The sequence below is a fragment of the Acinonyx jubatus genome, chromosome X, assembly GCF_027475565.1.
Source record: "Acinonyx jubatus isolate Ajub_Pintada_27869175 chromosome X, VMU_Ajub_asm_v1.0, whole genome shotgun sequence".
Lineage (NCBI taxonomy): Eukaryota > Metazoa > Chordata > Mammalia > Carnivora > Felidae > Acinonyx > Acinonyx jubatus.
In genome coordinates, this window is record NC_069389.1 from 1,049,864 (window position 1) to 1,072,773 (window position 22,910).

At 63.3% G+C, this 22,910-nt stretch overlaps 2 protein-coding genes across 2 annotated transcripts; one reads left to right on the forward strand and one right to left on the reverse strand.

Annotated features, from left to right (window-relative positions):
* Nucleotides 1-9,821: 9,821 nt before the first annotated feature.
* LOC128311515 (basic proline-rich protein-like) lies at nt 9,822-12,730 on the reverse strand. The gene is made up of 2 exons (XM_053201949.1): nt 12,553-12,730; nt 9,822-12,148 (listed from the first exon to the last, which is right to left on the reverse strand). The coding sequence occupies exons 1-2, from the start codon at nt 12,728-12,730 to the stop codon at nt 9,822-9,824; spliced, it is 2,505 nt and encodes an 834-aa protein (XP_053057924.1).
* On the forward strand, nt 10,147-22,641 carry AKAP17A (A-kinase anchoring protein 17A). Its single transcript, XM_053202000.1, has 5 exons — nt 10,147-10,306; nt 13,161-13,938; nt 14,703-14,851; nt 19,386-19,626; nt 21,659-22,641. Exons 2-5 carry the CDS (start codon nt 13,177-13,179, stop codon nt 22,619-22,621), a joined length of 2,115 nt encoding a protein of 704 aa, XP_053057975.1. The 5' UTR covers nt 10,147-10,306; nt 13,161-13,176; the 3' UTR covers nt 22,622-22,641.
* The last annotated feature ends 269 nt before the right edge of the window (nt 22,642-22,910 follow it).

A 22,910-nucleotide genomic window follows, 5' to 3' on the forward strand; every position in this document is an offset into this window, starting at 1 on the left:
ATTCTGTTGGTCAAAATGCAAGATGAGTGAAGAAAAATGTTTGAGAATATTAGTGATGTGTATGCTTCTATTGAAGTCAGGAGGGTAGAAATATAAAAACAACAGGTAAGTGGCTGGAAAGACAGACAGATGGATGGATGGAAGGAAGGAAGCAAGCAAAGAAGGAAGGGTCCATGCAATGATGTATGTATGTATGCATGCATGGATGGATGGAAGGAAGAAAGGAAGGATAGAAGGATATGATGGAAGGAAGGGAGGAAGGAAGGAAGGAAGGATAGATGGATGGATGCATGGAGGGATGGATAGATGGATAGATTGATGGATGGAAGGAAGGAAGGACACATGGAGGGAGGGATGGATGGATGGGTGGATGGATGGATGGATGCGTGGATGGATGGATAGATGGTTAGATGCATGGAAGGAAGGAAGGAAGGAAGGAAGGAAGGAAGGAAGGAAGGATAGATGGATGGATGCATGGAGGGATGGATAGATGGATAGATTGATGGATGGAAGGAAGGAAGGAAGGACACATGGAGGGAGGGATGGATGGATGGGTGGATGGATGGATGGATGCGTGGATGGATGGATAGATGGTTAGATGTATGGAAGGAAGGAAGGAAGGAAGGAAGGAAGGAAGGAAGGAAGGAAAGAAGGGTACATGCAAGGATGTATGTATGCATGGAGGGATGGGTGGATGGATGGATGGAAGGAAGGAAGGAAGGATAGAAGGATATGATGGAAGGAAGGGAGGAAGGAAGGAAGGATACATGGAGGGATGGATGGATGGATGGATGGATGGATGGAAGGAAGCAAGCAAAGAAGGAAGGGTCCATGCAATGATGTATGTATGTATGCATGCATGGATGGATGGAAGGAAGGAAGGAAGGAAGGAAGGAAGGAAGGAAGGAAGGATAGATGGATGGATGCATGGAGGGATGGATAGATGGATAGATTGATGGATGGAAGGAAGGAAGGAAGGACACATGGAGGGAGGGATGGATGGATGGGTGGATGGATGGATGGATGGTTAGATGCATGGAAGGAAGGAAGGAAGGAAGGAAGGAAGGAAGGAAGGGTACATGCAAGGATGTATGTATGCATGGAGGGATGGGTGGATGGATGGATGGAAGGAAGGAAGGAAGGATACATGGAGGGATGGGTGGATGGATGGTTGGATGCATGGAAGGAAGGGAAGGAAGGAAGGGCACATGGAGGGATGCATAGATGGATGGATGGATGGATGGATGGATGGAAGGAAGGATACATGGTAGGATGTATGTATGTATGCATGGACGGATGGATGGATGGATGGGTAGAGGGTGGATGGAAGGATGGATAGGTAGATGGGAAGAAGAAAGGAAGGGAGGGAGGAAGGAAGGAACGATGGATGGGTGGATGGAGAGGACAAGGAATGGCAGTGCTCTGACACTGGATCCTGGTTGAGGCGACTGGTCACTCGCATTCCCACTGGTGTCTCAGGACTGGGCCCTGCCGGTGGGTCTCTCTGGCAGGCCTTCCTTGTTGGAGACCTCATGATGAGGCCAGCACCCTGAGCCTCCCCCAACTGTCTCTTGCCACTGGAACTTTCCGGATGGCCTATCCCCGCACAGTTTGCTCTGCAGGCTATGCTGCCTCCTGGTTTAGCTCCCTGTAGCCTGGTACCTTCCCCTCTGTTCTGAACGACACCACAACTACCCTAAAGAGGAACGGAAAGCCCAGCACACTGGTGAGAAGTACAGGGACGTCATTTCTCTCAAAGGGAGGGACACTTCTGTATCTTGCTTTTGGATGTTTGTTTCCAGGTCTCAAGCCACCCTTTGATCTGATGTCTACAACATCTGATTTCTTACTCTTCTTGTTGAGAAAGCAAAGAGAAGTCACCAAGGCAGGAAGACACTTCTGCAATGTCTCCCAAGCGGGACAAGCCATGCAGGGGGACACTCTGTGAAAAAACATCCAGCTCCAGGAAACACCGTGTTTTCTTCGTACATTCCAGACAGGACACTCAGGTGAGGGGACGCAGGAGATTAAACTGATCTCGATGGAGTGAGACGCAAGGACGGCCTCCTGCTGGATGCCAAGAGCTGGGTGTGGGGCTCAGCTTTGCCCCTAGACCCACCAGAGTTCCGTTCTGTTTGGGACCCCACAGGAGCTTCATGTGATCTCTCCCAAGGAAAGTCCTATAACCACATTTGACCACTCGCCACCCCCACCATGTGGCTGGATGTGGGGGAGACAGCTCTGCACCCAGAGGCCAGTATCCCCTCAATTTCCTTCAAAAAGCCCTGGGCTTAGCTCTTAGGGCTACCAAGGTGATCTCTTGAGAGAATCCTGTCTTTGTCCTGGCCCTGCTTTTTATGACCCATTCACATCTCCTTCCAAGCCACTTCCCATAAAGTGTATCACCTTTTCACTTTGTTTTTGTTAAGTGGTGAACACTTAACCTGATTTTTAAAAGAGGTCTGGTCTTTGCTCCTGGCTCCTGGGAGGTGACTTTCAGGCCATACCGTGTCCTGTCCTGTCTTTGTTTGCCTGGGGGCTTTGGTCATTTGACCGTTTAGTGATGTGGTTTATGACAGGGGCTTTGGGACATGCCTGATTAGTTCCCACCTCCAAGCTGGGGTGAAGGCTAAAGATATTATCATGAGCCTCCAGAAGGAGCTGGAGACTAAAGGTTAGCCACAAGGACAGTGTGTCACCAAGGGCCAATAGCAACTGCATGCCAAGGCTCCAGTGAGCCTCCTTGGTTGGCAATATTCCATGCATATTGTTGCACAGTGATGCTGGCATGGAGGGATGGCTGAATGGATGGATGGGTGGGTGGGTGGGTGGGTGGGTGGATGGGTGGAGGGATGGAGGGATGGGTGGGTGGTTGGGTGGGTGGATGGGTGGATGGGTGGAGGGATGGCTGAATGGTTGGATGGGTGGGTGGGTGGATGAGTGCATGGGTGGGTGGATGGGTAGGTGGATGTGTGGATGGGTGGGTGGATGGGTAGGTGGATGGGTGGATGGGTGGGTAGATGGGTGGATAGGTGGGTGGATGGGTAGGTGGATGGGTGGAGGGATGGATGGGTGGGTGGATGGGTGGATGGGCGGAAGGATGGCTGAATGGATGGCTGAATGGATGGATGGGTGGGTGGATGGGTGGATGGGTGGATGGATGGGTGGATGGGTGGGTGGATGGATGGGTGGATGGGTGGGTGGATGGGTAGGTGGATGGGTGGATGGGTGGGTAGATGGGTGGATGGATGGGTGGATGGGTGGATGGGTGGGTGGATGGATGGGTGGATGAGTGGGTGGATGGATGGGTGGATGGGTGGGTGGATGGGTGGGTGGATGCGTGGAGGGATGGATGGGTGGGTGGATGGGTGGATGGGTGGGTGGATGGCTGAATGGATGGATGGATGGGTGGATGGGTGGAGGGATGGCTGAATGGATGGATGGATGGGTGGATGGGTGGGTGGATGGGTGGGTGGATGGGTGGGTGGGTGGATGGGTGGAGGGATGGAGGGATGGGTGGGTGGTTGGGTGGGTGGATGGGTGGAGGGATGGCTGAATGGATGGATGGATGGGTGGATGGGTGGGTGGATGGGTGGATGGGTGGAGGGATGGCTGAATGGTTGGATGGGTGGGTGGGTGGATGGGTGGATGGGTGGATGGGCGGAAGGATGGCTGAATGGGTGGATGGATGGGTGGATGGGTGGATGGGTGGATGGATGGGTGGATGGGTGGGTGGATGGGTGGAGGGATGGATGGGTGGGTGGATGGGTGGGTGGATGGGTGGGTGGATGGGTAGGTGGATGGGTGGAGGGATGGATGGGTGGAGGGATGGCTGAATGGATGGATGGATGGGTGGATGGGTGGGTGGATGGGTGGATGGGTGGATGGGTGGATGGATGGGTGGATGGGTGGGTGGATGGATGGGTGGATGGATGGGTGGATGGGTGGGTGGATGGATGGGTGGATGGATGGGTGGATGGGTGGGTGGATGGGTGGAGGGATGGATGGGTGGGTGGATGGGTGGGTGGATGGGTAGGTGGATGGGTGGAGGGATGGATGGGTGGAGGGATGGCTGAATGGATGGATGGATGGGTGGGTGGATGGATGGGTGGATGGATGGGTGGATGGATGGGTGGATGGGTGGGTGGATGGATGGGTGGATGGGTGGGTGGATGGGTAGGTGGATGGGTGGAGGGATGGATGGGTGGAGGGATGGCTGAATGGATGGATGGATGGGTGGGTAGATGGGTGGATGGGTGGAGGGATGGCTGAATGGTTGGATGGATGGGTGGATGGGTGGGTGGGTGGATGGTCGGAAAGTTGGCTGAATGGATGGATGGGTGGGTGGATGGGTGGATGGGTGGGTGGATGGATGGGTGGATGGGTGGGTGGATGGATGGGTGGATGGGTGGGTGGATGGATGGGTGGATGGGTGGGTGGATGGGTAGGTGGATGGGTGGAGGGATGGATGGGTGGGTGGATGGGTGGATGGGTGGAGGGATGGCTGAATGGATGGATGGATGGGTGGATGGGTGGGTGGATGGGTGGATGGGTGGGTGGATGGGTGGTTGTGTGGGTGGATGGGTGGTTGGGTGGGTGGATGGGTGGATGGGTGGAGGGATGGCTGAATGGATGGATGGATGGGTGGATGGGTGGAGGGATGGCTGAATGGATGGACGGATGGGTGGATGAGTGGGTGGATGGGTGGTTGGGTGGGTGAGTGGGTGGATGGGTGGGTGGATGGGTGGTTGGGTGGGTGAGTGGGTGGATGGGTGGGGGATGGCTGAATGGATGGATGGATGGGTGGATGGGTGGGTGGATGGGTGGATGGGTGGGTGGATGGGTGGTTGTGTGGGTGGATGGGTGGTTGGGTGGGTGGATGGGTGGATGGGTGGAGGGATGGCTGAATGGATGGATGGATGGGTGGATGGGTGGGTGGATGGGTGGGTGGATGGGTGGATGGGCAGAGGGATGGATGGATGGATGGATGGATGGATGGATGAAAGGGTAAGTGGATGGATGGAAGGAAGGAAGGAGAGATGGATGAATGTATGGATGGATAGATGAATGCATGGATGGAAGGATAGATGAGTTGGTGGAAGGATGCATGGATTGATGCATTATTCAGTTTCTTTTCCTTCCATCCTAGGGCTATGGCTCCTGTGTCATGGTTTTTCCTGCTCTTGGACTCGTTCAGAGCCCCTGATCTTACTGGACACCTCACATGAAGGCTGCAGCTCTGTCCAAACCAGCGTCAACCCAACTGGACCCACCTGCCTTCTTCCTGCCCCAAACTGAGCCTCTCTTAGTCGGTTTTCCCCATGCATTTTGTGTCATGGACCTCACCCGGTGGGCAGAGCCTGGGTCCTCAGGGTCACTCTTATCTCCGTTATCCCCTGCCTCTGCAATCAGGCAGACACCCTTGATTTAGTTAGAAGTCCTTTGTCCCTCCTCATCCCGCTTTCTCCATTTCTTCCAGTGCCTCACCTCCCACTCCCCATCCCCCAAGTGCTGCTTCCACAGTCTGAAGCCAGCATTCAATACCATGCCACGGGTGCGCCTGGGCGGCTCAGTTGGTGAGGCATCCAACTTCAGTTCAGGTCAGGATTTTGCCGTCTGCAAGTTCAAGCCCCACATCCGGCTCTGTGCTGACAGCTCAGACTGTGTGTGTGTGTCTCTCTGTCAAAAAATAAATAAACATTAATAAAACTTGAATGCCATGCCATCACATCAGTGAGAGCATGGAGCCTGTGTGCAGCATGCCGTGCTCATGTAATGTTTCATCGTGTCGAGTGAGTACCTCTGCCTGACTCAGCGTAGGGGGTGTACTATCTGTCTTACACAGCACCTTAAATACGTGCACTGGGCTGCTTCCAATTCTCATAATTAATGCTGCCAGAAGCATTCATTGCACATGTAACTTATATACATGCAGGGAATATATGTGTGAGCTTCACACACATACATACACATACATGTGTGTGCATACATGTGTGCAATATAACTTGTAAATACGCCTTTGGGTATCTGTGGGGAATAATTTGTTTTTCATACTTTTTATTATTTAAAATAAAAAAAAATGTTTCTGAGACAGAGAGAGAGAGAGAAAGCGTGAGCGGGGCAGGGGGAGGGGCAGAGAGAGAGGGAGACACAGAATCTGAGCTGTCAGCACGGAGCCCGATGGGTTCAAACTGAGGAACTGTGAGATCACGACCTGAGCCAAAGTCGGACGTTTAACCGAGCGAGCCACCCAGGCGCCCCGGCTGTGGGAATAAGTCCATAGGATGAGCTTCCAGGACGAGAATCGGTGAATTGATGAGAAGGTGGGCACATGAAAAATGGTAATTAAGGGGCGCCTGGGTGGCGCAGTCGGTTGAGCGCCCGACTTCAGCCAGGTCACGATCTCGCGGTCCGTGAGTTCGAGCCCCGCGTCGGGCTCTGGGCTGATGGCTCGGAGCCTGGAGCCTGCTTCCGATTCTGTGTCTCCCTCTCTCTCTGCCCCTCCCCCGTTCATGCTCTGTCTCTCTCTGTCCCAAAAATAAATAAACGTTGAAAAAAAAATTTTTAAAAATGGTAATTAATAGACCTTGTTGAATTGCGTTTCAAAAGTCAGCCTAATCAACACACCCAATGCCAGCAGAGGAGTGAAGTTCCCGCCCCGTCTCTAACTCACAGTGTGGCTACTCTAAACATAACAGAATACCCTTTTTATCTTGCTGCTTAGAAGGCAGCGGCTGAGTTAAAATTTCTGGGATAAATAAACTTTGTAATAAGAGAATGAGTTGCACAGGGTGGGTTTCGTAAATAGGGTAACGTTCATGGGAAACCACGCAGCACGTCTTTGCTGAGGACGGATGAGGGATTAACTACGTGACCCTCGAGACCTTTGGCTTCAGACCAGACCAGAGGATTTACATGGCAGTGTTCATTCTAGTGAACTCTAGTGTTAACGCTAGTGTTCATTCGGGTCGTGGTGCGCCACCCGGTGGAAAGGAGTTGTTTTGAATAAAGGTTTCAGAGGCATGAATTTATGAGGTGGATGGATGGAGACAGAGGTGGCTTGGACGTAGAGTCTGTTCGATGGCGGGATGTTCGATGGCTGAGTGGATGGATGGTGGATGAGTGGATACATGGGTAGATGGATGGAGAGATGGGTTGACTGGTGGATGGTGGGCAGGTGGAGGGTGCATGGAGCCATGGAGTGGGCAGGGAGTACATGAATGCACATACCGATGGACGGATGGGTGGGTCAGAGGATGAACAGGTGGAAAAATGGATGGATGCATAGATGGATAGATAACGGATAGATGGTTACACTTACGGGCATCTACACACTTACATCGTCAGGCATTTTTCTTGTAGAGATACCTTGATGGCATCTCTGAATCGGGGTCAAGGTGAAAGATATCAATCCAGAGTGGAGGAGGTGTCTAACCGGGAGGGAAGTGTCTAATCTAGAGGGCAGCCAGAATTGGGTGGGTTCTGCATTTAGAACCAGGCCTCCAGTTTGCTGGTCTCATTGAATGCCTACATCTAGCAGGGACCTGGGTCCCTCTGTGCCAGCCCTAGTCAGTTAGATAATGAGGTCCTGGTGGAGATCGCTGAGCTCTGACCCAACGTGCCTGCTGTCCTCATGACAAGAGGACGCATAGAGACAGACACACACAGAGGGAAGATGTTCATGTGGTGACGGATGGGGCCACAAGCAAGGAATTGTGGACCACCTCCAGGAGCCGGGAGAGAGGCTTGGAACAGCCTCATCCTTAGAGCTTCCGATGGCAGGAACAGTCCTGCCATCTTGATTTCAGATTCTGCTCTTGAGAACTAGAGAGGACACACTTCTGTGGTTCAAGTCTCCCCCGCCCACATGTGATAAGTGTGTGATAGACACATTTTATTTATTTATTCATACTTCTAAACTTTTTTTTTTTTTAGGGAGAGAGAGAGAGCAAGAATGAGCACGAACAGGGGAAGGTCAGAGAGAGGGAGAGAGAGAATCCCAAGCAGGTTCTGTGCTGTCAGTGCAGAGCCTGATGCAGGGATCAAACCCACGAACCGTGAGTTCCTGACCTGAGCCGAAACCAAGAGTCAGATGCTTAACCGACTGAGCCACCCAGGTGCCCTGGGGTAGACACATTATAAAACATCTCAGTTTCTGTAGCTCAGTAGTCCAGGCACAAGCTGACTGAATATCTGCTTAGGGACTCAAAAAGCTGAAATCAAGGTGTCAGCTAGGATGTGGGGTTCTCATTTGAGACTTAGGGCTGTGTTACAAGCTCACTGGTGGTTAGAAGAGTTCAGTTCTTTGTGGTTGGAGCATTAACGCCTTCATCTCCCAGAGGCCAGCCACCAAATCCTGCCAAATGCTCTTCTCCATAATGCAGATTGCTTCTTTTTCAAGGTAATGAGGCTGTGTCTCGCTGCTTCAAATCTCGAGCCCTTCTTAATTCTAACTTCTACACCTGATTAAGCCAGGCCCACCCACAGCAATTTTTCTTTCGATTTGCTTGAATGAACTGATTGTGGCCTTTAATTACAGCTGCAAAAATTCCTCCACCTTTGCCATAGAGTCCTGGGAGCAAATCCCATCATGTTCCCAACCCCCATTCACACTTGGTGAGAGTGATGTATATCACTAAACACACACCATAACAGGACCCAAGATTACGGCCGCAGATATTAGGGGCCTTGTTTTTCTATTTGTGAGGTGCATCCAGAGGAGGGAAGTCTTGCCCCAAAATGTAAAAGGATTTTCCTTGAACGTTTTTGAAATTAGTATAACCGTTTCTTCGGTGTGCACGTTCAGAAGGAGTATCTCATTTCTTAATTTGCTTTGCAAATGCTTCAGAGAGCAGAGGAGAAAAACAGTTTCCAAATTTAACAGTTCCCGAGGGAAACACGCCATCATTGAGTTGTGGGCAGCCTCGGGGAGAAGGTTTTAACGAGAACCCCAAACATCTCTCTATTCCCAAGGGGAAGGAGAAGCTAAAGACAGACGCACAGCCCCACTGAGAAGCTTGCCTGGGTTCAAACAGTGTTCCCATTTCTGAGGGACCCCAGACCGTCTGTTTCCTCCTCATGAGGAGGACCTCGTGATCATATTAGTTTGCACGGTCAGCTCATTAACAGGACAACATGACTCACACAGAGCACCCCCACACACATCCAGGAGCCCACTTGACCTCAGGGTCCCCTCACCCCTCTCCTTCCCCCTCGGAAGCAAATGCTTCAGTGTTGGCGCTCCGTGTTGAACAATGGAGGGTCTGTGTACTTGGTGTCCACCCTGGATTTTCACTATGCAGACTTGTGACATGGTGGAGGCACCAGCGGGGGTGTTTAATGGATTGTAACTTTTAATCTGTAATGACATTACGTCATTACACATAGGTATATTGTTATTGAAAAACCGTATATTACATGTGAAATGCATTGCGTCTTGAGATACTGTATTTGAGGCATGAGAAGGACGTGCCTCCGGCAGCACCTGGCATAATGTGGGAGCTTACTGAATTCTAAGTTATTAGCTTATGGTATGCCATTATACGTTGGCATATTATTGTTTAAAAAACGTATATTACCTGTAAAAGGCATCATACGTTGGTATTTAAACTTTATGTATTTTAAAACCAGTTATACCAAAGTAAGAAACATGAAATTGCTCAAGTATGAAAATATTATGCACTTGTTACATACTCCTATGTAATTGTATACTATAGTATACTTATATTTCAGTATGGACATAAACGGTGAGTAAAAATAACTGAAGAGTAAATAGGAGACTTAGAGGCCGATCTTACTGCTGTGTTCCGTACGATGGACGATTATACTGGAAATTCAGACAGAAGCACGGGCCCCTCCCCTGTTCGGCTCCAGGCAGAGGACGGAGCTGCGCCGCCCCAGGTGAGGCCTCCCGGCTGGACTCGGGGGCAGGTGGCGGCGGGGGAGGGGGGAGGGGGGGGCGGAGCGTACTGGCTCAGCCGCGCACGCGCACTGCCAAGCCAGGGCCGGCCCGCCCTCACGCGGGGCCTCCCGGAAGTCCCGCCCCAAGGGGCGGGGCCAGGGCCGGCCGGCGTAACGGGGAGCTGCCGCGCGGCCGCTTCCGCGGGCACGAGCGCCGGAAGCGGAAATGCGTCACAGGGGCGGGCGGGCGAGCGGGCGGCGGCGACGGCGGGTGGCGTCTGGGGCGCCTCCGGCGGACGGTGGCGGCGCCGGGCAGAGAGGCCGCGGCTGCCGGGGTCGTCGGGGGACGGCGGTGAGCTCGGGCCTGGGCGGCGGCGGCCGGGGGCGCAAGCGGAGCCCCGCGCCGGTAAGCGACGACCTGCGACCACCCTCTTCCGCGAGCCGGGCCGGGGGGTCCGGCGGGCCGTGGTCTTCGGGGTCCGGGGGTCCGGGGTCTGCGAGGGCCGGGGGCTCCGGGGGGACGGGATCTGTAGGAGCCGGGAGCTCTGGGGGGACGGGGGCTCCGGGGGTCCGGGGTCTGAGAGGGCCGGGGTCTCTGGGGTCTGTGAGGGCTGGGGGCTCCGGAGGGCCGGGGTCTGTGAGGGTCGGGGGCTCTGGGGAGACGGGGTCTGTGAGGGCCGGGGGCTCCGGGGGGACGGGGTCTTTTGGGGTCCTGGTCTGTGAGGGCTGGGGACTTTAGGGCCTCGGGGACTCTGGGGTCTGGGGTCTCTGAGGGTCTCAGCCTCTGGGTGGATTGAGGTCTTGAGGGCCGGGTGCTTTGGGGGGACGGGGGCTTGGGGGGGTCCAGGGTCTGTGACGGCCGGGGGGTCCTGGGCGGACGGGGTCTGTGAGGGCTGGCGGCTCTGGGGGGACGGGGGCTCCGGGGTCTGCGAGGGTCGGGGGCTCCGGGGTACGGAGACTCCGGGGGTCCGGTGTCTGCGAGGGTTGGGGGATTGGGGGGGACGGGGGTTCCGGGGGTTCCGGGGGTCCAGGGTCTGCGAGAGCCGGGGCCCGGGGGGACGGGATCTGTAGGAGTGGGGGCTCTGGGGGGACGGGGACTCCGGGGGTCCGGGGTCTGCGAGGGTTGGGGGATTGGGGGGACGGGGGCTTCGGGGGTCCAGGGTCTGCGAGAGCCGGGGGCGCTGTGGGGACGGGGTCTGTGAGGGTTGGGGGTTCCGGGGGTCTGGGGTCTCCGAGGGCCAGGAGCTCTGCGGGGACGGGGTCTTTGGGGGTTCTGGTCTGTGAGGGCTGGGGACTTTAGGGGCTCGGGGACTCTGGGGTCTGGGGTCTCTGAGGGTCTCAGCCTCTGGGTGGATTGAGGTCTTGAGGGCCGGGTGCTTTGGAGGGACGGGGGCTTGGGGGTCCAGGGTCTGTGACGGCCGGGGGGTCCCGGGCGGAGGGGGTCTGTGAGGGCTGGCGGCTCTGGGGGGACGGGGGCTCCGGAGTCTGCGAGGGCCAGGGGCACGGGGTCTTTGGGGGTCCGGGTCTGTGAGGACTGGGGGCTTAGGGGCTCTGGGACTGTAGGGGTTCGGGGTCTCTGAGGGTCGCAGCCTCTGGGTGTATTGAGGTCTGCGAGGGCCGGTGGTTCGGGGTCTGCGGGGGTCCCCGGAACTGGGGACGGGGATGAAGGCTGTGGAGTCCAGGGTTTGAGAGAGGGCGAGGGATGCCCTGGGGCTAGAGGCCCCGGGTGGGGTGGGGGCTGAAGTCTGGGAAGCCCTGGGTCTCGGGGAGGGGGCTGGAGGGGGGGTGATGCTGGCGTCTGTGAAGCTGGGGACTCCGGGTCTCAGGGGTTCCTGGAGCCCGGGTCTGAGGGGGTGAGGTTGCTGGGGACCCAGGTCTGCAGGGTCCAGGGCAGCGGTGGTCTGGGTGTGGGGGTCTCTGGGGCCAGTGGCAGGGGAGGGGGACAGAGTGTGCAAGGGATGGGGGCTGGGAGCTCCAGTGGGTGGGGGTCTCAGGGCTGTGGGGGCTGGGGGCAGCAGAGACAATTGGGGGGCACTGGGGGCAGGGGCCTGTGAAGGCGAAGGACTGGGCAGTGCTGGAGAGACTGAGGGCAGTGGAGAGGCCAAGGGTCCTGGGGCAGCCCGTGTGGCCTGGCGGCCATGGCCCAAGGGTGGGGGGATGGGCTTGTCCTGGGGCGCTGCGGGGCCGGGGTGTCCAGGGTAATGGGTGACGGGCGGTTCGGTGGACGCCAGAGCTTGGGGTCGGGCAGCTGGGGGTGGGGGAGTGATGTCACAGGGGGTGGGGTTGTGGAGGGGTGACGCGGGGCCCCAGGGGAGGTGGGGAGCAGGTGACCGGGGCGGGGGTGCTGCCCTGCGTGGCCCTTGGTGTCCTGGGGCAGGTGTTGGGTCGCAGCCCAGGCCAGAGCCTGTCGCCCGTGCCCTGGACTGTGCCTTGTCCCAGCACCCGCCCGTGTGGGGGCCGCTCCCCAGGCCGTGCCTCAGGGCCTTGGCCGCAAGCCTGGGAGGGAGGGAGCCGCCCGTGGGTGGGGGCGCGGGTGGGGGCGGGAGCAGTCACCTGTATTGTTTGGGTTCCTGTGGCGGAGCCTGGCTTTCCGGTGCGGGAAGACCTCCCCCACCCGCCCCCACCCCGGTCAGCCCAGTGGGGAAGTCTTGCCCCGGAGAAGGCGCGGGAGGACAGGTGCGCCCTGGGAGCTGCTGGCTCGGGAAGGGCTCTGCGCTTGTCGCTCGGCCCCCGGCAAGCAGGACGCGTCGCCTGTCCCAGAGTCCGTGAAGCTGACGTTTCCGATCTTGTCTCGGCCAGAAACTTCCTTCCTGTGCCTGCGGGGCCCCATCCTCCATGCACGCTGCGGGAGGGAGCCGGGAGCCCTGCCCCGCCCCGCCCTGCCCTGCCCTGCCCTGCCCTGCGCTGTCCCGGCCTGCCTGCAGCCGCAGGGGCGTGCGTGCGTGTGCGTGCCCGCTGCGGTGGGTGTCCCCGCCCACTCGACGCCCTGCGGCCCTGGGAGACCTGCGCGTGCAGGCCGGCTGCGGCTGGGCGCCCACCGCTGCCGCTTGGCCGCTAGGCTCTTCCGACGCATTCTCAGCCCAGTTTTGTGTTCCCTTCGGTTCAAGGACACAGAACCTCGTGTCAGGCGGCCGCGGCTCTTGATGAGCTGCAGGCCGGCGGACACGCAGACTCGCTCGTCCCCTGGCGGCCCGCGGACGCGGACGCTGTCCGCGCGGACCCTCGGCCCAGCCCCGACCGCCGCTGCGTGTGTGTTCCAGGCCCCAGCGCCCGGCTATGGCCGCGGCCACCATAGTCCACGACACGTCTGAGGCGGTGGAGCTGTGCCCCCCGTACGGCCTGTACCTGAAGCCCATCACCAAGATGACCATCAGCGTGGCGCTGCCGCAGCTGAAGCAGCCGGGCAAGTCCATCTCCAACTGGGAGGTGATGGAGAGGCTCAAGGCCATGGTGCAGCACCACCAGTTTTCCACGCTGCGCATCTCCAAGAGCACCATGGACTTCATCCGCTTCGAGGGCGAGGTGGAGAACCGGAGCCTGGTCAAGGCCTTCCTGGCCTGCCTGGACGGCAAGACCATCAAGCTCAGCGGCTTCTCCGACATCCTCAGGGTGCGCGCCGCCGAGTTCAGGGTCGACTTCCCCACGCGCCACGACTGGGACTCCTTCTTCCGCGACGCCAAGGACATGAACGAGACGCTGCCGGGCGAGCGGCCCGACACCATCCACCTGGAGGGCCTGCCCTGCAAGTGGTTCGCGCTCAAGGACGCGGGCTCCGAGAAGCCCAGCGAGCAGGTGCTGGTGCAGGTGTTCGAGAAGTTCGGGCCGATCCGCAACGTGGACATCCCCATGCTGGACCCCTACCGCGAGGAGATGACCGGCCGCAACTTCCACACCTTCAGTTTCGGGGGCCACCTGAACTTCGAGGCGTACGTGCAGTACCGCGAGTACGTGGGCTTCATCCAGGCCATGAGCGCCCTGCGCGGCATGAAGCTCATGTACAAGGGCGACGACGGCAAGGCGGTGGCCTGCAACATCAAGGTGAGCGCCCGCCCTGTCCCGTGTGCCGGCCCCCCCCTCCCCCCGCCCGGAGCCTGTCTCGCGGCCGCGCGCGCACGCATGCACGCAGGTGGCTCTCCGGCCGGGCGGCCGCAGGCCCGGCCAGCGCAGGTGCGTGGAAACCAGCGGCCACACGCACTCGGCCTTGGACACCCCCGCATCCGGACGCGGATGTGAGAGCATTTCCGTGTGGGGGACGGGGTGACAGGCGGACACCCTGGCCGCCGAAGCACCCCGAAACCGCGCCCCAGCGGGGCCGCGGGCCTCCCCAGCGTCCCCGTCACCCGGGGCCGAGGGTCCCCTGTACCGCCGCCAACTCGCACTGGGGTCGGCCTCCTGGACGACCCGGGGGCCGCGTGCCCCTGTGAGCGCCCGCCGTCCTCGTTAGCGGAGGCAGACGCGCCGTGGCGGCCTCGGTCGGAGCGCGCGGTGGGATCCCGTCGGCACGGGGACACTTTGTGTTTTCACGTAATCGCCGAGGCCGGGTCGCGTCCGCGTCAGATGTCACGTCCGGCTCAGGTTGCGGCTTGGCCGGGAAGCCCAATCCCCGGCCACGAAGGGAGCGAGTGCCGTCGGGGGCGTCCGCGGGCGCCCGGCCCCACACGGCGGCCGAGACCCGCGCTCGCTCCCCGGCAGGGCTCCGCGGAGGGAGCGAGCGCGCTGCGAGCGGCGCGGCGGGTGGCGCGGCCGAGCCGGCCCGCTCCCGCTCCCGGCGAACCCGGCCGTGTGCTGCCCCCCACCCGCAGGTTTCCTTCGACTCCACCAAGCACCTGAGCGACGCCTCCATTAAGAAACGGCAGCTCGAGAGGCAAAAGCTGCAGGAGCTGGAGCAGCAGAGGGAGGCGCAGAAGCGCAGGGAGAAGGAGGCCGAGGAGAGGCAGAGGGCGGAAGAAAGGTACGTGCGCGCCCGGCCCGCGGGGCCCGCCCGCTCGCGTCCGCCGAGCACCGCGCTTCCGGGTGCCTGGCCGTTCGCGCGCGCGTGGCCGCGTGTGTGCACGCGTGCGGGAGTCTGCGTGCAAGTGTGTGCGTGCACGTGTGCAGGTGGGCGTGTGCGCACGTCCTCCGCGTGCCCGGGACCGCGCCCTCCGCGCACAGCCGCTGTGCTCGCGGCCCTGTGCGCGGTATTCCGGCCAAGTGCGGTCAGGATCCCCGCCTCCGCTCACCGCCCGCGTTTGGCGGTGTAAAAGCCTAACGAACGGGATCGCTGACGTTTTGGGGCAACAGGAAGAAGAAACTCTTCGTACGCCACCAGTCGCGCGGTACCTTTGGCCTGTTTCCCAGCTCTTGGGTGTGGCAGCCGCGTTGTCCGCGTTCGGCGAGTGTGCAGCTTAGATGTGTCGGGCCTGCTGGATTCGCGGTAGGGGTCCAGCGTGGGGACGTCCACGATGCGGATCGCCCCGAACTTCTCCAACACCTGCACCAGCACCTCCTCGCTGGGCTTCTCGGAGCCCGAGTCCGGTTCCCAGCGCTGATGGAGGTGATGGTCTCTGCGTCGCAAGCGCTCGGTGTCTCCCCTGCGGCCGCGCGCGGGCTGTGTGCCGAGCTTCCCTCTGACGCGGAGGAAGGCGTGTCCGGACCTACTTTTGGTAGCAGACCGGGCGCACGAGTCCTGGCCCAGCCCCGCGCCCGCCCCCGCCCCCGCGGACAGTCGGCCTGCTGGCCCGGGGACGGCCTGACGGGGCACCGGGAGACGCGGCGGGCGGGGCTGGGGTCTGGGGCCGCCTCGCGGTGCTGCAGGGCCCCACCTGCGGGATGCGGCCGGCGGGCGGTGGGGGGGGCTCCCAGAGAAACCGGCTCCCCAGGCAACGGCTCGGGCGCGGCAGAGGCGGGAGGCTTCGTGAGGCGCACGGCGGTGTGCGGAGCAGCGGGGCCGTGTGCGCTCGGGCCCTGTCGCTACCCGCGAGCCTGCGACCGCTCGCTCCCCGAGCCCCCGGGCCGTCACTGGCACGCGCCTGCCTTTGTGCCCACGCGTCCCCTCCGGCGTGCCCTCACCTGCCCCCTCGTGTGCCTCCCCTCGCACACACGCCTACCCTGGCCAGCGTGCGTCCTTTGCACACCGGCCCTCGCACACGCTCGCCTGTCGCGTCCCACGAAATACTGGGAAGCTTCAAGAGGCCGGGTCTTGGACCATGTCCGTGGGAGGAAGTGGCCACGTGGCCCTCAGCACGAGCTGCCCCGTGTGCTGGGCCAGAGGCATGGGGAGGACCGAGGGATCCCGGACAGTGGGCGGTGCCTCCTCTGTGGTCGCTGATGCTTGGACGCCAGGTGCTAGCTGGGGAGGGGGCCGCGCCGTTCCCACAGAGTGTGCTTCCCCGGCCTGCGTGTGCAGGCTGCCCCCTGGGGAGCCCGGCCGCTGTTCTCTGTCCCGGGTGCGCGTACACGTGGGTGGTTGGCTTTTACGCAGGACTGGAGCTTGGATGCTGCCTCCTGTCTTGGGAGGTGGGGAGCACGGGGCCTCGGACCTCGTGGGGCCAGACACGGGGTTTGGTGCAGTCTTTGCGGGGGGGGGGGGGGGGGGTGCTAAGACAGGCCGTGTGGTGGGTTCTGACCTGTGGGGCCTGGACAGCCGGTGTTGTGGATCCTGATGTCCGGGGCCTGGACGGATGGTGAGCTGGGCCCTGACCTGTGGGGCCTGGATGGCCCGTGTTGTGGATTCTGACCTCTGGGGCCTGGACGGATGCTGAGCTAGGGTCTGACCTGTGGGGCCTGGACGGATGCTGAGCTGGGCCCCGACCTGTGGGGCCTGGACAGCTGGTGTTGTGGATCCTGACCTGTGGGGCCTGGACGGATGGTGAGTTGGGCCCCGACCTGTGGGGCCTGGACGGCCGGTGTTGTGGATCCTGACCTGTGGGGCCTGGACGGATGGTGAGCTGGGGCCTGACCTGTGGGGCCTGGACGGATGGTGAGCTGGGCCCCGACCTGTGGGTCCTGGACGGCCGGTGTTGTGCATCCTGATCTCTGGGGCCTGGACGGATGCTGAGCTGGGCCCCGACCCGTGGGGCATGTACGGCCGGTGTTGTGGATCCTGATCTCCGGGGCCTGGACGGATGGTGAGCTGGGCCCCGACCTGTGGGGCCTGGACGGCCGGTGTTGTGGATCCTGATCTCTGGGGCCTGGACGGATGCTGAGCTGGGCCCCGACCTGCGGGGCCTGGATAGCCGGTGTTGTGGATCCTGATCTCCGGGGCCTGGACGGATGGTGAGTTGGGCCCCGACCTGTGGGGCCTGGACGGCCGGTGTTGTGGATCCTGACCTGTGGGGCCTGGACGGATGGTGAGCTGGGGCCTGACCTGTGGGGCCTGGACGGATGGTGAGCTGGGCCCCCACCTGTGGGGCCTGGACGGCCGGTGTTGTGGATCCTGATCTCTGGGGCCTGGACGGATGCTGAGCTGGGCCCCGATCTGTGGGGCATGGACGGCCGGTGTTGTGGATCCTGATGTCTGGGGCCTGGACGGATGCTGAGCTGGACCCCGATCTGTGGGGCATGGACGGCCGGTGTTGTGGATCCTGATCTCTGGGGCCTGGACGGATGCTGAGCTGGGCCCCGATCTGTGGGGCATGGACGGCCGGTGTTGTGGATCCTGATGTCTGGGGCCTGGACGGATGCTGAGCTGGACCCCGACCTGTGGGGCCTGGACGGCCGGTGTTGTGGATCCTGATCTCTGGGGCCTGGACGGATGCTGAGCTGGGCCCCGACCTGTGGGGCCTGGATGGCCGGTGTTGTGGATCCTGATCTCTGGGGCCTGGACGGATGGTGAGCTGGACCCTGACGTGTGGGGCCTGGACGGCCGGTGTTGTGCGTCCTGACCTGTGGGGCCTAGACGGATGGTGAGCTGGGGCCTGATATCTGGGGCCTGGATGGATGCTGAGCTGGGCCCCCGACCTGTGGGGCCTGGACGGCCGGTGTTGTAGATCCTGATGTCCGGGGCCTGGACGGATGGTGAGCTGGGGCCTGACCTGTGGGGCCTGGACAGATGGTGAGCTGGGGCCTGACCTGTGGGGCCTGGACACGGGTGCTCGGGAGCCCTGGTACACGTCCCTCTGCGGGAGCTGTGGCCCTGGATCTGTTCCCACCTCCCAGTGTGAGGCCCCAGCTTCCTTCTGGGTCGTGAGGCGGTTGGGGACCTATGTGCGTCCTGATCCCCGGGCCCTGTTCGCTGGGTTGCACGTCTGCACGTCTGGAGTGCCCAGGACTGGCCTTGTGCTTCCGCGGCCTGGGCTCCTGGCGGCCTCGTGCTCTGCCTCTCGTCCTGCCCAGGGCAGCTGGGACTTTTCCTACGGCGTTCCTTGGGGTTGGACTCACGCTGCCATCCAGGTGCACGTGACGGTGGTTCACCCGGGGCTCCTTCCGACCTGGCCCTCGGTCTCCTGCGTATGTTTGGGGTCTCTTCGTGGGGACCCCCCGCCCCTGGCCGAGCACAGGCGACCTCAGCTGCTGGGCGGCCTGTGGGCTTGCTGGAAGGGGGGGGGGGTCACACCCCAGGACTCACGGGGTCCTGGGGGTCACAGCCTGGTATCCCCCCCATGCTGGGTTTTTGGTCACAGCGACTTCGCCTTTTCCAGACTCTGGCGCAAATGGGTGCGGAGGTGCATCGTCTGTTGTGTGTGGCCTTTCCCGTAGCTTGGTGCTGCCAGAACCTTCCGTGTGGCTTTGCTCACGGGCCCTCCGTTCAGTGTAGGGACTCCCACAGCCTCTTTGGAGCCCCAGTGATGGGGCTTTGTGCACCCTGCCAGCACCTTTGAGTATCTCAGTCGTGCGCTGAGCAGGTGTTGCTGGGTGGAAGGCGGTGTGCAGTGAGCGAGCATGCTGTCTGTGCGCCGCGGTGTCCTCTGGGCCAGGATGCGGGTGTCGCGCGCGGCGGGTCCCACTCACCAGCACGAGGCTGTGCGCGGCGGGCCCTCCGGGCAGCACGGTGTGGGGCCGGTGGTGCGCGCGGCGGGCCCTCCGGGCGGCACGCGGGCGCACATGACGCTCCCGTCTGCCCTCTGTTCGTCCGGGGCGTGGGCGGCCGTTCTGCCTGCGGTATGTGCCCGTCTGTGTGAGTGAGCACTGCCGCGTGCCAGCCGTCCCGGGGGTGGCCCTGCCTGCCGCTGCGGCAGGGGGGGTCCTCGGCGCACCGGCCTCTCCCCCAGCTGCTGTGTGTCGCTGAGAAGCAGTTTCCGTGTCGCGAGGCACGCCCATCGGTCGCGTCCTTCACGGCGTCCGCTTCCCCAGCGAGACCTTCCCTCCGGAGGCTCTGGGGGCCTCCTGCGCGGATCCTCGGGTCCCGCCGCGGCCCGCGTGCGGACGCGCGTTGGAACAGCGGGTGTCGCGCACGCCCCCCCCCCGCCCCCTGCCCCGCCCCCCCCCCCCCCCCGCCGGCGCCCCCGCGCGCAGAGCCGGGGCGCGCGGTCCGTCGTGCTGAGCGGTGCCGCGCGCTTCTCGTGCAGGAAGCAGAAGGAGCTGGAGGAGCTGGAGCGGGAGCGGAAGCGGGAGGAGAAGGTGCGGCGCCGGGAGCAGAAGCAGCGGGACCGCGAGCTGCGCCGCCAGCAGAAGAAGCTGGAGAAGCAGCAGGCGGAGGAGCAGCGGAAGCTGCACGAGAAGATCCGGCTGGAGGAGCGCAAGCTGCTGTTGGCGCAGCGCAACCTGCAGTCCATCCGCCTGGTGGCCGAGCTGCTGAGCAGGGCCAAGGTAGGCGGGGCGCGCGGGGGCGGGCGCGCGCGCGTCCTGCAGCCCCGGGGGGGGGGGGGGGAGCCGCGCCAGGGCGCCTTCCCGCGGCTGCTCGCCGCCCCGCGCCACCTCGGGGCTTAATACCCCGGCCGCGCCCCCGGCCTCGTCGCAGGCGCCAGAACGCGCCCTCCAGGCTCACCGGGCGCGGAGCACTTCGGGCGCAACCACGCTCACACCGCCCGGGCGCTGGGGCGCAGGCTCGCCGTGTGCCCCAGAGGGAGGGCGCCACCGAGCTCGAGGAGGGTCCCCCAGCCCCCCGTGGCTCCCCTCCTGCTGCACGTAGTCTTCCCCGGGGCCCCTCGGGGCAGGGGCCTCTGCTGTGACCCCACAGGCAGCGTCCCGGGCGACGGAACAGCCGGCTCTGCTGTGACCCCAGGGGCCAGCAGCTGGGGCGACGGAACAAGGGTCCTTGCTGTGGCCCCACGGGCCAGCGGCCAGGTCGATGGGACAGGCGGCTCTGCTGTGACCCCACGGACCAGCAGCCGGGACCTTGGGGACAGGGGGCTCTGTTGTGACCCCACGGGCCAGTGGCCGGGGCGACAGGATGGGGCTCTGCTGTGACCCCACAGGCCGGCGGCCGGGGCGATGAGACAGGGGTCTCTGCTGTGACCCCACAGGCAACGTCCAGGGCAACAGGACAGGGGCCTCTGCTGTGACCCCACGGACCAGCAGCCGGGACCTTGGGGACAGGGGGCTCTGTTGTGACCCCACGGGCCAGTGGCCGGGGCGACAGGATGGGGCTCTGCTGTGACCCCACAGGCAACGTCCAGGGCAACAGGACAGGGGCCTCTGCTGTGACCGCACGGGCCAGCAGCCGGGACCTTGGGGACAGGGGGTTCTGCTGTGACCCCACAGGCCAGCGGCCGGGGTGATGAGACAAGGGGCTCTGTTGTGACCCCACGGGCCAGTGGCCAGGGCCCTTGGGACAGGGGGCACTCTGCTGTCACCCCACAGGCCAGCGGCCCCGGGCCCTTGGGACAGGGGGCTCTGCTGTGACCCCACAGGCCAGTGGCCGGGGCGACAGGATGGGGCTCTGCTGTGATCCCCAAAGGTCAGCGGCCGGGGCGAGGGGACAAGGGACCTTGCTGTGACCCCATAGGCAATGGCCAGGGCGACGGGACAAGGGGCCTTGCTGTGACCCCACAGGCAGTGGCTACGGAGACGCGACAGGGGGCGCTCTGCTGTGACCACACAGGCAGCGGCCAGGGCGATGGGACAAGGGGTCTTGCCCTGACCCCATGGGCCAGCGGCCAGGGCCCTTGGGACAGGAGGCGCTCTGCTGTGACCCCAGAGGCCAGTGGGCGGGGCGACAGGACGGGGCGGGGCGGGCTGACCGTGGCGATGGAGAGCAGCGGCCGCGGCGTCCCCGGGGAGCTCAGGGCGGACCGCAGAGCCGGGCTGGGCCACGTCCCTCCTCGCAGCCGCGGATCTGACAGCCGGTGCAGCGCAAGAGGAGCGCCTTCGCGCCGCCTCGCTCCTCCCGCTCCTCCCGGAGGCCGGGCCGGAAGCCCCCGCGAGAGGCGAGGGCGGGGGACACGTGCGGACCTCGCCCGGCCCTCCTTGTGCTCGGCCAGGCTGCGTGTCCCCGCGGAGGCGGGCGCGGGGCGACCCCGTAACCTGTTGTCTAATTACAGTTGGGATAAGTCCCCGGGAAGGAGACTGGCAGGCGCGCTGAGACGGGCCAGCTCCGCTCTTGGTTCATGGTGAATATTGAAGACGCTCGCCCAGGCGGCCGCGGCGGCGGACGTGCGCTCCGTCATCTCCGCTCCCCGTCGCGGGTGACCGACCGCGGGCGACCTCCCGGCGGGCCGGGGCCACGCCCCGCCCGCCAGCCCGCCCCGGGCCGCGTGCTTGTCGCCCGGGGTGGGGGGCGGGGGGTGCACCGCGGCCGGACCGCGCGCCCGGTCCACCCCCCCACCCCCACCCACCCCGGGCCTCGGCGCCAGCAGGCGGGTGCGGAGCCCCCACGCGCGCCTTCCCCTTTGTGCCGCAGGCCGTGAAGCTGCAGGAGCAGGAGCACCGCGAGGAGGCGCTGCGGCTGCAGCGGCTGGAGGAGCGGCGGCGGCTGCAGGAGGCCGAGCTGCGGCGCGTGGAGGAGGAGAAGGAGCGCGCGCTGGGGCTGCAGCGCCGGGAGAGGGAGCTGCGCGAGCGGCTGCTCACCATCCTGCTGAGCAGGAAGCCGGACGAGCCGCCGGCGCGCGACGAGCTGGGGGTGGCGCACGCGGACCTGCTGCAGCCCGTGCTGGACATCCTGCACACGGTGTCGGCCGGCTGCGCGGGCGCCGCCGCCGCCGCCCTGCACCCCCTGGGGGCCCCGCCGGCCCCCGGCGCCCCGAAGCAGACGCCGCCGCGCCCGGACGCCGACGGCGCGCCCCGCGGCGTCAACGGCAGCCTGGCCGAGGGCGCGCCCTGCCGCGAAGGCGTGGGCGCGCGGCGCGGCGCGGCGGACGACGGCTCCCCGGACAAGCGCTGCCCCGGCGTCCTCGCCTGCATCCCCGACAACAACCAGCAGCCCAAGGCCGCGCCCGCCGCCGCCGCCGCCTGTGAGCAGAGCGCGCCCAGGAAGGACGCGCGCTCCGAGCAAGACAAGTGCAACCGCGAGCCGAGCGGGAGCCGCGGCCGGGCCAGCGGGGGCCGCGGGGACGACGACAGGCACCAGCGGGAGCGCAGCCGGCCGCGGCGGGCGGGCAGCCGCGACGACGCGCGGACCCCGCGGAAGGAGCGGCGGCGCCACCGCAAGCACGCGCGCCCGGACGACAGCCCCCCGCGGCGCAGCGCCAGCCCCGAGCGCGCGCGCGCGCGCCGGTCCCACAGCAGAGAGCGCTCCAGCCACCGGGAGCGCAGCCGGGACCGCAGGGGCGGCTCGGGGCGCAAGCGCAGCCGCCACCGCCGCGGGGACCGCGACCGCTCGCGCTCAGGGTCGCCCGGCCGGCACCGCAGCACCTGGAACAGGTAATGCAGGCCGTCCCGCCCCCCTCTCCTCCCCCCGCGCCCACCCCACCCCCATCCCGCGAAGACCGGGACCAGGGAGCCGCCGCGGAGCGCACGGCCCCGGCGCCTCCCGGGGGCCTCCCGGGGGGCTGGACCCCGCGCTTCCGGTGTCCTGCGGGCGGCGCTCGCCAGCTTTGGTTTCCCCCGAAACTGTTCATCTGATAGCTTTAACTTCACCACGTCCCTCGCAATCAGGGAGAGCGCGCCGGCCGGCGGCGGCGACCAGTGCGCAGCCACCGTGCCATTTCTGTCCC

Excerpts from the sequence above, each read along its gene's own strand:
- AKAP17A (XM_053202000.1), top strand. The coding sequence starts at position 13,177 with ATGGCCGCGGCCACCATAGTCCACGACACGTCTGAGGCGGTGGAGCTG. Across the intron at positions 14,852-19,385 it reads AGGCAGAGGGCGGAAGAAAG|GAAGCAGAAGGAGCTGGAGG; the intron begins GTACGTGCGCGC and ends CTTCTCGTGCAG. Across the intron at positions 19,627-21,658 it reads AGCTGCTGAGCAGGGCCAAG|GCCGTGAAGCTGCAGGAGCA; the intron begins GTAGGCGGGGCG and ends TTTGTGCCGCAG.
- LOC128311515 (XM_053201949.1), bottom strand. The coding sequence starts at position 12,730 with ATGGGGCCCCGCAGGCACAGGAAGGAAGTTTCTGGCCGAGACAAGATC. Across the intron at positions 12,149-12,552 it reads CCTCCCGCGCCTTCTCCGGG|CTGCCCGACCCCAAGCTCTG; the intron begins GCAAGACTTCCC and ends CCCCACCCCCAG.